The 14,605-nt window shown below is 37.2% G+C and overlaps 1 protein-coding gene across 1 annotated transcript in view; it reads right to left on the bottom strand.

Moving 5' to 3' along the window:
* Positions 1–14,333, bottom strand: part of LOC136246350 (hemicentin-1-like) — a 51,019-nt gene extending 36,686 nt beyond the window's left edge. The window contains exons 1-9 of the mRNA XM_066037744.1: positions 14,165–14,333; positions 12,627–12,878; positions 12,225–12,524; positions 6,030–6,296; positions 5,482–5,754; positions 3,831–4,118; positions 3,405–3,656; positions 2,998–3,297; positions 110–376 (exon numbers count right to left, since the gene is read on the bottom strand). Coding sequence (XP_065893816.1) covers positions 110–376; positions 2,998–3,297; positions 3,405–3,656; positions 3,831–4,118; positions 5,482–5,754; positions 6,030–6,296; positions 12,225–12,524; positions 12,627–12,878; positions 14,165–14,333 — 2,368 coding nt within the window. The remainder of the gene's footprint in view (positions 1–109; positions 377–2,997; positions 3,298–3,404; positions 3,657–3,830; positions 4,119–5,481; positions 5,755–6,029; positions 6,297–12,224; positions 12,525–12,626; positions 12,879–14,164) is intronic.
* Between the last annotated feature and the right edge of the window lie 272 nt (positions 14,334–14,605).

Here is a 14,605-nt window from a genome sequence, read left to right as displayed (position 1 = left end):
TCATGAGCCATAAACTGCTGTTTGCAAAAGCAAATCAACTTTTTAATGTGGCAGTTTGTAGCAACATACAATGTATATATGTATGCATGTGTTGTAGTCCTTTTCTCACCTATTAGTCTAGCAGGAGTTGAATTAGAAAGAATTCCTAACATATTACTAGCTTCACAGAAATATAGTCCAGTGTGATTGTACAATACTGATGATATGTTGTAAGTGTTCTTATCCTCTCCAACTAATAACTTATCACTTCCTTCCATTGATGTATTTCTCATGAACCATTGGTAGGTAAATGGTGGAGAACCAAACTCTGTACATTCAAATGTTATGCTATTGCCCAAACTGACATTGTTAGTGGGTGGGGTTACCACAGGTCTCTCTACACAAGAAACAAAAAGGCAATTTAACAGCAAACACTGTAAATTGACAATGAGTTACAGCTATCATAATATTCAAAGATTTTGACTATTAGAGAATTTATGTAGTGTGCAATGCATTGTAGGTCTATGGTTTTGTATTCTCTACAGACTACTTCGTTATTAAAGATTACCCAAAAACCAGTTTCCTTTATAACAGCTTGGCAGAAGTGGTTATGAATGAATGGCGTGGCGGATCCTAGAGGGGCACAAGATCAAGTTACTCTAATAGAGCAGTCAGTCAATTACTCTAATAGAACAGTCACTACACATCATGACTATTGAGAATCCTCCACAGTTAATGAGTATGAAAACTAGCATCTGTAGCAATATCCCATGCATGGGCACACATAGACTGCTAAGAATATTTTGTAAATGAAATCACTTTGTCTTTTGTATGCTATTCTTTAAGCTCACATATAGCTAACTGAACTATATTCATGATTGTCACCTTACCAAGCAGTCCACTTATATAAAGCAGTATAAAACTACTCTACATCAAACATTTCAGTCCTGAAATATATGAAATAGCTTTAGCTTTTGGGGGAAGGTAAGGGATGGGGGCTACACTCCTAGACTGCACCCCCCAACCCTGGATAACCCCTGTGGTATAGTCAAACCGAAACTTAATTTCAGAGTGACCTGAAATGCTTTCAACAACTTTTCTATAAACAGATTTTAAATTGAATTTTCTGTTAGCTGAACTAAATGTCAAACACAAACTCAACTATGAATAAAGCTACAGGGTTGACTTCTTCACTATTCAATGTTGTTTTGGCTTTACATGTGCCTTTCTACCCACCACAGCTGCCACAATGCATATATTATTGACTTTTACTTTTGTCCTCACATTTCTTTCATCACTACCATTATTATATGTGTTGAATGGTGGGTAGCATGTCATGCATTACGTACTATTACTTTCACGTTTATATGTACTGGGGATGTCTGTAACTTGTGGTTGCTTGCATAGGAGCTTCTCATGCAATGTTTCATTTGCAATGTTGGTGGAAGCTGAATAGCTACTGAATAATAATTATATAATAGTAATTATTGATATTTGTTTATGATATGTGTGGTGCCATTTTTTTATTTGATGCAGCATACGCAGATGCATCAATCATAACTATGTTACAAAGAAGTAAACAAACAAGAGAACTTTACTACCAGATTTTACAAAACTGATCCAAATTGCACATAAGGTAAAATCAAACTAACACCACCAGTGGATAGCTACAATATCACTATACAGTTGGTTTTGACCCTCGGCATTACCCAAAGTACTCAAGGCTAGTTTTGAGAGATATCATTCCTGGGTGGTGTGGCAAGCTTGAATGGTAATTTCTGATCTTGTGAAGGCCTGGCTAGACATGAATCAGTGGTACACTGATTGATTTCCTGATATAGTTGGCCAAATGTTTTGCCCTGGTATCTTGTGCCTACATTTCAATAGTGGTTTGCTTCCATTTTGTAGTTGATCTCTTGCCTACTCCACCACCCCTTCCCCTTTATGAGAACTAGTGATACTGTTTTGCTAGCCCAAATACTCAGATTTCCTGTCCTATTTGGCTGGAAACTCTTCTAGCAGCTACAAGTACTGGAAGTGGTCTGAAAGGTAATAGATTGATGCATCTAATGTGCAAATTTCATAAACATGCTTACTATCCTTGGAAAGTTATGCTGACTTGAATCTTTAAAACCATTTATTTCAAAAATTCTAATGTGAGATTTGAATTGTTTTTCCAAACCCCAGTCACATATAAACATTAAGTACACAGGTGCCATAAAACGAAACATGATGAAATAAGAAAGCTCAATTACTAGTGGACATTTAATCCCTACTTCAGCCATGGGGTTGTACTTAGTCTGGCACCACTGACCCTATTTAGGCGCTTATACAAGCGCCTTGAAAATAGGGTCTGGTCTGTCTAGAATCAAGGACTTGTGCCACCGTTACTGAAAACTGGTTCATCCAATCAAATCGCAGTATTGTCAATCAAATCGCAGTATTGTCAATCAAATCGCAGTATTGTCAATTAAATGCATTTTGGCCGCACGACGTGAGTAAATACTGGGGCAAAAATCACGAAATGAAAGTTGCGTGAGTTCTTTTTGTGTCAGGGCGAATAAACCAAGGGATGATTTTCCATTTACCATTTGTGTGTAATAGACACCTTCCCTCATAAAGTAGAAATATCGTCTCCACAGCCTAAACATCAACCGCCCATAGAAATTAACTGATTGAAACCCTTAAAACATCACTGTTATGATTGAATTTTTCGCTGTTCGATATGTTTGTTAATGCGAGCCGCAGTGTAATTACACATTAGACCCTATTTGTGGGGCACTTGTATATGCACCTAAACAGGGTCGGCAGCGCCAGACTAGGTTGTACTATAACCAAGCTGCACAACTAAAGTTGGAATTACATGTAAATGTCCACTAAAACTTATGGCATACACAAGCTCTCTTGTTTTATTGCACTCTATTTCTTTGTTTCCTACTTAATGTTAAAATTCCTAATTTTACTTGTCCCTGTCTATACATGTATACATAAAGTATTATACTACCAATCCACACTCACCTACTACACTGATATTCATCATGTCACTCTTCACATTATCAACAAACACACTACTATTAGCTTCACAGTGGTACAGGCCAGTATCAGTAAAGTTAGCCATTATAACTCTCAGTGTACTAGTAATACTGTTCATTGATGTAGTGTCAACAATATATCTATTACTAGTATTAGTGATCATGGTATTGTTGAGGTACCATTGTACAGATGGTCTAGGGAATCCTTCTGCTGTACACTGTAGTGTAAAACTGTTATTAATAACCTCCTCCTGATTCATTGGATGAGTAGTGAACACTGGTCCAACTGTTAACAACATTCAATGATATTTTTAACTCATTCACTCACTCAAAGTTTCACACATACACAAAGTAAGATAGAAACATAGAAATATGTGATATGAACTAACTCACCATAGACAGTGACAGTATTACTACTAGATCCAGCATCATTAGTCACAATACAAGTGTAATTTCCTCCATCAAGTGTAGTTACATTACTAACAGTAAGGTTGTTGGTGTTAGTAGTTGTGTCATTCGACAATGTGTTAGTCCTGCTCCAACTGTATTCTAATTGTGGCCCACCCTCTGATGAACAATGTAATTGTAACTGACTCCCATGAGGGTATGTGTTGTTACCAGTGATGTTTACATCATATGGAGCAACTGTGTAGATAAACAAAGAGAATATTTTGAAGGTCAGTACAAAAATTATTATTGTACAAGTCTATTAAAACACTGTTTCATAACATTAAAATTTTGAGTTAACAAAAGCTAGTAGAAGATGGAAATTGCACATCTGCATTCTCCTAAATGTGTGTATTACTATAAACAACTCACCAAACAGAGTGTACACATCTGAATTGTCATTCATTTCATCAATAGTGGCTATACAGTAATAAGTACCAGTATCACTGGTTGATGAGGATGAGATGTTATGAGTTACACTGTTATTACCATTGGCCACTAGTGACAATGATGAACCATCATTAAACAGCCACACGGTCATGATCCGAGGACCACCACTAGCACTACAAGTCATTAACTGACTGTTAGTAAAGTTGAGTAACAATGAAGTATTGGTTGGTTGAGGAGTGAAGGTGATATCAGTGATGTTAGGTCTGAGAACTAGATTAAAATATGTTGTAATTAATATGCAACAAAAGGTACTATTTTCACACAAAATTCAAAATGTATTTTATGTAACAAACAGCTAAGCCTAGCTATGACATTAATGATTTCCACTGCTATACTCCTACTACTGCACTTGTTCAGCTTTCTGTGTCTGCATCTCTGGAACTCTGCAAAATTACGGTAAGCAATCTGACACCCTGGCACTTTCTGGTTTTGCTGAAACAGCTCTTGTGGACTTTGCCAGACAGTAAAAGTTGACTGGATGCTTTTTGGGATTGCAACAATTGCTCTCAGTAGATATACATCCTCCTATGACCTCAAATTAGACTTGACAACCTCACTTGTAAACTTCTTGATCCTATTAGTGACTACCACACTACCCCCTCTCACTATCACCTGTAATATTAATACTGGATCAATGAAACTTTTCAAAAGTGCCCAAATTTGAGGTAGTATTGTTGTACTCAACCAACCAGTACACAAAAATTGTAATTTTCAACTAGAGTAGGGACCATAGCACATTAATAAAATGTACTGAAACAAGCTGGAGTAGTACGCGATATTAAATCACTGTAAAATAATAAGTTTTATATCCCTACTTGCTCAAGATACCATAATGGAAATGCACAGTAGGGATATAACACTTCTTATTGTTTTACTGTGATTTAATATCATGTACTATTCCAGCTTGTTTCAGTACTTTATATTAATGTGCTATGGTCCCTACTCTAGTTGAAAATTCCATTTTCTTTGTAAATTATTATGACTGGTAAACCCACGAATACCGTATCAAAAGAAAGAAATGGCGCCACACACCCCAGCTATCAATTATTGTATAATAATGAAGTATTCATTACACATTGTTGTCAGTTATATTCAACCCATTGCACAGCATTACGAGTCACAAAACACCTAGTAGCCACCATGAAAAAATGTGGATTATTTCCATTACAAAGGAAGCCATCACGTGCTACAGCCTAATGAATACCTTTCACTGTCAGCAAAGATGAATGGGACACAAAGGAAGACACTGGTACGCAAGTCCATGAAGAGTGTATTATATGTATGTGGTATGCCAAAAAGCATGTGTCCAGCTGTAGCAACGTTGAACAGTGAAAAATCAACAATACAATAGATGCCTACGGATAGCTCCACTCATAATGAAAATTTTGATGGCTACCACTTTAGCCATTGGAAAGCTTGGCCTGTGATCCTTGCAGTTATTTGAAACATAATAATTAACGAAGGACTGATAGTATGCTCTGATAGGACAGTCACTAAGGTTCAACAGGTCTATCATCTTCCAGTGCAGTAACACTTGAAAATTCATGCATACAAATAAAGCTTAACTAATTACCTGTGAGGGTAGCAGTGTTGGATACAGCAATTCCCTCATTGTTAGTAGCAACACAATAGTAACCAGTATTGTTTTGGTTATAAATGGGATTAGAAATAATGTATGTTGGATTAGTTGTATTCACAATCTCCACTCCAATATTAGAACCAGACTCCACCATGAACCAGCTATAACTAAGTGTAGAGAAACCTTCAGCTCTACAACTGAGGTTTACCACCTCTCCTGGGTAGACTGACTGTATTGTGAATGGATGCTCAACTATACTTGGATGAACTGTGTGAGATAAGTAAACATGTATATATATATATATATATACATTCAATATCAGGAGTTGTATCTATTCTTGCTAAAAGGTATATACAGGCATAAGTTTTAAGTTGAATGAATGACAGTAATTATTTGAGACAAAAGGAAACTTTCTCTGAGTAAGAAACTGGCAGTCTAATACTAGCTAGCATCTCAGTCCTGCTCTAGCAAAAGCAACCTACTGTACTGTACTTCACAACATCATGCAGAAATGACCTAGTGGACAATCAAACCATGCTCACCTATTAGTCTAGCAGGAGTTGAATTAGAAAGAATTCCTAACATATTACTAGCTTCACAGAAATATAGTCCAGTGTGATTGTACAATACTGATGATATGTTGTAAGTGTTCTTATCCTCTCCAACTAATAACTTATCACTTCCTTCCATTGATGTATTTCTCATGAACCATTGGTAGGTAAATGGTGGAGAACCAAACTCTGTACATTCAAATGTTATGTTAGTGCCCAAACTGACATTGTGAGTGGGTGGGGTTACCACAGGTCTCTCTACACAAGAATAATAAAGAATATTTAGCAACAAATACTGTACAGTGAAAGCTGACATTAAATCATAGTTACAGTAGGCTTGCATCAAATATGTTTATTTTTCTCAAAACGCTTTAACAAATCCCAAAAATTTCTATCGAAATAAGGGAACTTAGTATTTCTGCCAAATATCCAAACCTGGTGGTATTTTTTCCATGTTATTATACTTATATTCATCTATGATAGTAATATGGTGAAATAGCACTATAGTATATGTATTTTATTAGGCTTATTTACTGTTGTGTGTATTTTGGTCTCTGATAAATCAAAGTATACAATAGTGTATCCATATAAGCTTCACAGTAAAAGCCATGTTGCTATGTATTAGTATTGCAAGTACAAAGAAATATTAGAAATTTTAAGTTCGAGTAGGGATCAAAGAAATAAGTAGTGAAACAAGGGGAGGTTTCCTACACCTGAAGATAAACTACTGGACATTTAATCCTTAAATTCTGTGTATAGCTATGACTGAAGTAGGGATTTAATGTCCACCAGTGTATCTTCAGGTGTAGATGACCTCTCTCGATTCACTACTTTTTCTTCTTCTTTGTTCTCTAGTTGAACTTAATATTTGTTTCGGTTGTTTCTTTACTTCTTGCAACATAATTATTGCCGGTAAACCCGCACATACTGCATTAGAAGAAAACCAGGCTTATTGTTTCATCTCAACATGCATCCCAACTATTAATTACTGAAAGTGGCCATTACTCTTTATTTTCAGCTATGTTCAGCCTGTAACAGCATTAAAACAAACAACACTACGAGAAAGACATTTGCAATCAGTCCAGTCACAATGGAAAACTCAGACAATACTGTAGGTAAGTGATCGCATGGCACTACCGCGAATCATCACTTTGCACTATAAATGAGACACAAATGAGGATACGGGTAAGTCCATGAAGCAAACATTTTACATACTGAAGTATGCCCAAAGGTGCCTGTCGGGCTGAAGTGACATCAAAATCAAGCTTGTAGCCTTTGCCGTTATCAAGCTATGTTTGTCTGATAGCATCAAATAGCCAGTTGGTTTGGTTGGTCAGTCTGTTGGTCATTCGGTCTGTCTGTCTGTCTGTCCATTAGCCAGTTTGCCGGTCAGTCATTTGGTCTCAGGCAGTCAATCCATAAAATTTCCACTGAATAATTGTTTGTGGCAGCAACCTATACTATAGGAAACATTTCACATCATACTGAAGGCATTTTTTGAGCTTGGCTATATCTAACCAATACTGACAAGGCACCATGAAGATATTGTAAGGCTGGTTTCTGGCCAATCATATTTTTTGAGAAGGTGTAAACCTTAATGATTGCTAATATATGTGACTGAATTTTGGAAAAACAATTCAAATTGCACATTAGAAGTTTCAAAATGAACAGTTTTAAAGAATTCAAGTCAGAACAACTTCTCAACGATAGCAAGCACGCATACGAAATTTACACAAAAGATGTAGTCTATTACCTTTCAGACCTCCTCCAGTACTTGTAGCTGCTTTTAGAGTTTCCTGCCAAATAAGCTAGTAAACCTGGGCAGTTGGATGAGCCAAATAAGCTAGTAAACCTGGGCAGTTGGGGTGGTAGGGTGGGCAAGAGATAGACTTCAGAATGGAGGCAGACCACGATTGGAGTCCAGACACGAGATTACAGGGCTGTGCAGGCTTCTTAGTGGCTGATACACAGCAAAATCTGATTCAACAGAAAAACACCTGGCCAACATTATCAGGCCATCTACAAGTAAAAGTATTTCTTGTGAAGCCAGGCTCTTCACAAGGCCAGAAACCACCATTTGAGCTCTCCACACCATCCAGAAAAGATGTCTGTTTACATCATCCTTGAGTAGTTTGAGTAGTACTAAGGATAAATACTATGTAGTAGTATGATAGTGTAGCTATCCACTGGAGGTGTTAGTTTGATTTTGCCTGATGTGCGATTTGGATCGGTTTGTAAAATCTGGTCACATATGTACAGTACTACCACACTGTATGATACTGATTGCACTTGGGATAGTTGTTAATCATGACATAAAAGTATATGGAACTCGCTAAGCAGTCATAAATATATTATAGCTAACAATTTTTCAACACTATATTTTATCTATAAAATAATAAAGTGTTGACAAATCCTCATTCATCTTTTCTCACTATTTAAGACTTTTGTGTAATGGCATTGCTATATCAAGAGTTCACACTTGGGAGTGGATGGTGGTGTTAGAAAAAGCAGAAGCAGATCCCTCTGCTGTGGGTGAAGAGTAATCTCCCTAAAGTTTACATATGTAAATCAGCATTTACGACTGCTGTAGCAATCATAAATAAAATTATATACCCTTAGGCTAACTTTATTGAGCATGATGTGACAGACGTGTGCAGTAATTAGCTGGAAACCTGCACTGCCGTTTGTACAGCTTATTACCACACCATGCTATTATAGGTCTAGCTTACTACACACACATCTTTCTGTACACACTATTACAAACTATGGGTTATCATTCACCACACTCTTTCCTGGCTGGGTTGAAGGACTACTGCTATAATAATAGCTTGATTGTTTTAATAGAATAATTCATGACTGTTCTATTAGAGTATATCGAGCTTTCATGTTCTATTACTTTTCTCCTTGCAGTGTCCTTCCTACAAATTCCTGTTTGAGTTGAGGAGGGTGTCATAAGATTCTAAATACCCCCTGAATCTGCCCCTGACAAAATAATGAAAGACACAGGACCACACACAAACTATCCAATTGCCATACAGCCCGTGGCAGTTCACTTCTTTACTACATTCAGAGACATTTTGACTAACCCTACATCACTGGGCTAATCCAGGATGGTTTCAGTATCATAGAATACTCCCACATTTTATACAACCTTGCACAAATCAAGTTGAATAAATCACCAAAAGCAACAATCGGACAACGTACATTAATGTTTAGTTACGCTACCACTCACCTACTTATGTGGTCTGTTCCTCGGATCTTCATTCTTCACCTCCAGCAATCCATTGATTGAGGAGGGGTTTGGTAAGTGCTAGGGGCCTCATCTGCCATGGTATATGGCCTAGGCAAGGTTATGTAATTCCAGCGGGGCCAAAGTAGAAAGTACTTTTGGTTTATTGATGCTTGGGTAATGAAAGAGTTTAGAGCAGAGAAGCGTTTCTGTCCTAAACTCTTTACAATAGAGGCCATAGGTAGGTCACAATATATTATATATAATATATTGTGATCTACCCCCCCAAGCATCAAGGTTATTTATTTAATTTAGACCATGCAATGTGTAGAAATGTGATGGTGACAACATCTAGTAATATGCACGATAAGCTATGCTTGCAACATACAGAAGATGATGTACAAACCGAGCCATGGTAACATACGAAACAAGCAGTGGAAGCGACATACGTTGGTATACAAACAAGCAATGGTGATGACATACATATCAAGCAAATGTGACAATATAAATATTAGGAAGACATAACACACAAGCAAACTAACATGCAACTAACAGCACAATGGTATGTCCCATGCCAATTGCCTAGCAAAATTGTGGAGCACATCCTAACCATAGAACTACAGATATATAACAAAGACACTGTATCATGTACACATTAGAGCAATCACCGTGTTTTGAAATGATTCCTATTGCAGTTGTATAAGTTGAAGTTTCCTTTAATGACAATAAAATGGACTTTTCTTTGTGACTATTATAAGACTCAAGGGTATGGTGTGCAAGAAGCTGACACAACACCGTGAGACTGCTATGCAAAGTTCTAACATGCACCTGGCTGCTTTTCTGCTTACAGTTTATGATTATCATGTTTTTTTTTTTGTTTTAAATTTTTTTTAATTTAAAAAAATTATTATTATTTTTTAATTAATATATATTTTTTGGTACCAAGTTACCTTCATACCACCATTAATGCAGTCACCTTCTAAGGCTGGTTACTAGCTATATATACATGTATGTAGCTAGTTTGCTGACACTTCATTGTATTCTGCATTCTCTAGTTGACTATCCGAGCCCTGCTGATGCTGACTACAAGCCAATAAGCAGCAATGAAGAAACCAATATAGTATGCTGTAGAATACAGAAGTCTATTAATGCATTTAATACATACCTGTGGTTGCATTATTTATTCTATTTATTTTAAATTTAATTGCACACAATAGAATTTTTTGACTTCAAAAGCACAATTAATGTCACTGAATTCAGGTACTTAGTCGTTTCTTTCTTTCTTTTGTTTTGAACGTAGCATCAGTGATTGGTGGCTACACTGTATCTATGTATGAGCTCACTACTAAGCTCACCAGTACAAAGCAACTCTTTTTATTTCACACATTACTAGAGGTGTACCGATAGAGTAATTTCTGAACTGATCCAATATAAAGTGATATACTGAGTCAGAACACCGACACCGACACAATGTAATAAAGTGTAGCTATACATTTAGATTAGAAGAAACTGGGGAACTTTAACTTGCATAAGATACACTTAATAAGCAGTTCCAAGTGCTAACAATCACTGACAATGCTTGATTTCTTGTGGTGGTGTGGCCTCAATTAAGAGCCCAGACAGTGAGGCACCCACAAAATATTTTTAATGCATGTTCCCACCAAGATGAGTCCACATTACTCCGTATTTTTAATGGCTTGTAATGATGGCTGGTTGTTTCAAGCTGTGTTTCTAGTTTATTCATCCCATGGTGGCTTTTTTTATATTTTATTTATTTATTTTCTCCACTATGATCATTTGTTGTATGGTTGGTAAGTATTGTAACAATGAGTGTTTGTTAAGCGTGTATGTCTATGGCTTCTCATAGTATATGCGCTTCATTTCAAGAATATAGAAAACTACTATTTCCTCAGCCTTGTTTGCTGTATAACATAGCGTAAAATGTGGCTTTAACATGGCAAAGACTATTTCGATATATCATATCGGTTTTGGTGGTTATATTGAGACCAACCGATATTGGCAGAAATCTCCATATTGGCCACTGATACGATATGTATCGGTACATCCCTGCTCAATACATGCATATATATATATATATATATACAGGGTGTGTGGGAACAGTGTGTAAGCTTATACTAGTACACCAATTGGTGTTATACTGTTGCTTACCCGATGCAGCATCTCGTCTGAGGCCATTTCGCGATAGTCGGGGCATTCAAGTTCCCTCCTGAAGATTCTGATTGATGCCCACCACTTGATCTCCCTGCATTTTGTGTGGATTAGGTGGCATCGGATGAACTGGCTATGGCATGAGGTGGAGCTGTAGTCAGGCGATGGAGCTGTCCCAGGTAACAGTGATACCGTGCGTGGGCCGAGGCAAGCGACCCAGTTCTAGAGACGACCCTGACGGTAGCCACTAGTATTGTAATGTCACATCCTGTCACGTTGCCGTCTTGCTCGGAACACCCGTTCCTTGAGGTGGCCCTTCCCCCGGCGTGACAAAGCTCCTCGCCTGCTCAATCCAGCAGTCGAACTTCCCAAGGACAACAGCCCTCTCCTTCCTCAGCAGGCGAGCACAACGAGTACCCATCTTGAAGACTCAAAGCCACTGCAACTGGCGAGATTTCTTGCAACAGGTATGAATTACTGCCAACGTGTTCTGCTCACGATGCTGTGCATGCATTACTCTTATTAGAGCCCACTGTTGCATGCTAATTATTTTGGATACTTGCATGGCCTACGCTTCACAACATTAACTGTGTTTAATAACTTAAACTTTATTTATAGCAAACTATGAATAGTGCATAAGTGTAGCAAACAACTTGTAGAGTTTCAGCAAGTTCATTACTAGTGCAAACTGTATGGTTTTGGTGCGATCTTCACATATACAATAAGTTATACATACAGTAGCGTATACTGTACTATTATATGTGTTTGTATTACCAATCCATACTTACCTACTACACTGATATTCATCATGTCACTCTTCACATTATCAACAAACACACTACTATTAGCTTCACAGTGGTACAGGCCAGTATCAGTAAAGTCAGCCATTATAACTCTCAGTATACTAGTAATACTGTTCATTGATGTAGTGTCAACAATATATCTATTACTAGTATTAGTGATCATGGTATTGTTGAGGTACCATTGTATAGATGGTGTAGGGAATCCTTCTGCTGTACACTGTAGTGTAAAACTGTTATTAATAACCTCCTCCTGATTCATTGGATGAGTAGTGAACACTGGTCCAACTGTTAACAACATTAAATGATATTAACTCGTTCACTCACTCATTTTCACACATACACAAAGTAAGATAGAAACATAGAAATATGTGATATGAACTAACTCACCATAGACAGTGACAGTATTACTACTAGATCCAGCATCATTAGTCACAGTACAAGTGTAATTTCCTCCATCAAGTGTAGTTACATTACTAATAGTAAGGTTGTTGGTGTTAGTAGTTGTGTCATTTGACAATGTGTTAGTCCTGCTCCAACTGTATTCTAATTGTGGTCCACCCTCCGATGAACAATGTAACTGTAACTGACTCCCATGAGGGTATGTGTTGTTACCAGTGATGTTTACGCCATATGGAGCAACTGTGTAGATAATATGTAACGATTAAAGTACAAACAAACTAGTGTCCATTTGGTTCTACTTGGGGTACTTAGAGATAATGAGTTACTCTCTAGAATTCCTATGGATATAATTACATGAAAATAACAAGGAGAAAACATCCTGACCACCTGGTAGACTCCTGTAAGCGTTCGAGTGTAAATCGGATGGCTGCAGGTTCGAGGCTACCTAGGTCCAGTCATGGATTTTTTCTCCTTTCTCCAACTTTTCAAACACACCTTAAGTAGTTAAAGTCTAAGTAGCTAAAGTCTTTGAGCAGGCTGTAGGACCAGGTGTCCTGGTCCTACAGACCTAAAGCATTAATAAAAAAGCATTAATAAAAAGTACCTGGTAAAGGCAGAGCCTGTATACCAGAAGGCCTTGTAAAGGCGTAAGATAATAAGACCATTTGAATGATTAATAAGATAGTCTTACTGTAAATGTCAACTATGACAATGCATAATTTAGAGTGTATCCCACTATCCCACTAGGGACCTGTGAGAAGGCTAAAGTCTGTCAATACAGGGAGTCAGAAATGTGTAACTGAAATGTTGAAGAATGCAGAAAAAAATCCCAGACCCAGTAGTGACTTGATCCCCCACATAAGAACTACAAGAACTAAGTACTGTAGTATAAGGACCGGACACTCAACTACATGTGATAAGCACATGCAGCATGTGTCAGCATTCCAAGCTAGGGAGATCTGGGGATGCGGGAAATTTTGAAAATAGATGCTCTGAATGGCATCTAGAGGATATTTTACATACAAAGTCTCTTTCTACTTATTGACAACATCACGGATATATCCTGGTAATTTTGTGCTACAGTACCAATTAATTCAATTTTATACCTGATGCAAAAAATATTCTGAAAGTGAGTTTAGTTCTTTGAGATACAGAAGCAATTTGCAAGACATTTATGATGAATTAGCCAAATGCAATGCCATGAAGATGACTCACTGGAACTTTTGAAATGTATTCTGAAGGCAATTAAACACAGATGTAATTGCTTAGACCTAGCAGTTTAATTAGAACAGTGGCTATATTTTATATATTAGAGTATTGAAATGACTGTTCTATTAGAGTATATTAGTTCTATTAGAGTATATTGTGATGGCTGCTCTATTAGAGTATTTCAATCTTTCTGCAAATTCAACTGGTCTGGCCAATGCTGGAATGGCTGGATCCAGCTCTGTGTGGTAAATTGGAATTGTACATTTGTAATATTTCTTCTGTAAATGTACTACCATAAACTGAAACGTATGACTCACCAAACAGAGTGTACACATCTGAAGTTTCATTCATTCCATCAATAGTGGCTATACAGTAATACGTACCAGTATCACTGGTTGATGAGGATGAGATGTTATGAGTTACACTGTCATTACCATTGGCCACTGTTGACAATGATGAACCATTATCAAACAGCCACATGGTCATGATCCGAGGACCACCACTAGCACTACAAGTCATTAACTGACTGTTAGTAAAGTTGAGTAACAATGAAGTATTGGTTGGCCGTGGAGTGAAGGTGATAACAGTGATGTTAGCTGTGAGAACTAGAATGGAAATTAAGTCATAATGAATATATTGTAGATCATACGCAATTACAAAAATATACTACCATTTCCAAGCACATAAACAGTCACATATTTAACTACTGCAAAGTAACATTTACAGAATAGCACATACACAGATGTTGAAACCAAGCA

Source organism: Dysidea avara, chromosome 1 (assembly GCF_963678975.1).
Source record: "Dysidea avara chromosome 1, odDysAvar1.4, whole genome shotgun sequence".
NCBI lineage: Eukaryota > Metazoa > Porifera > Demospongiae > Dictyoceratida > Dysideidae > Dysidea > Dysidea avara.
This window is presented reverse-complemented; position numbering and strand designations above follow the sequence as displayed.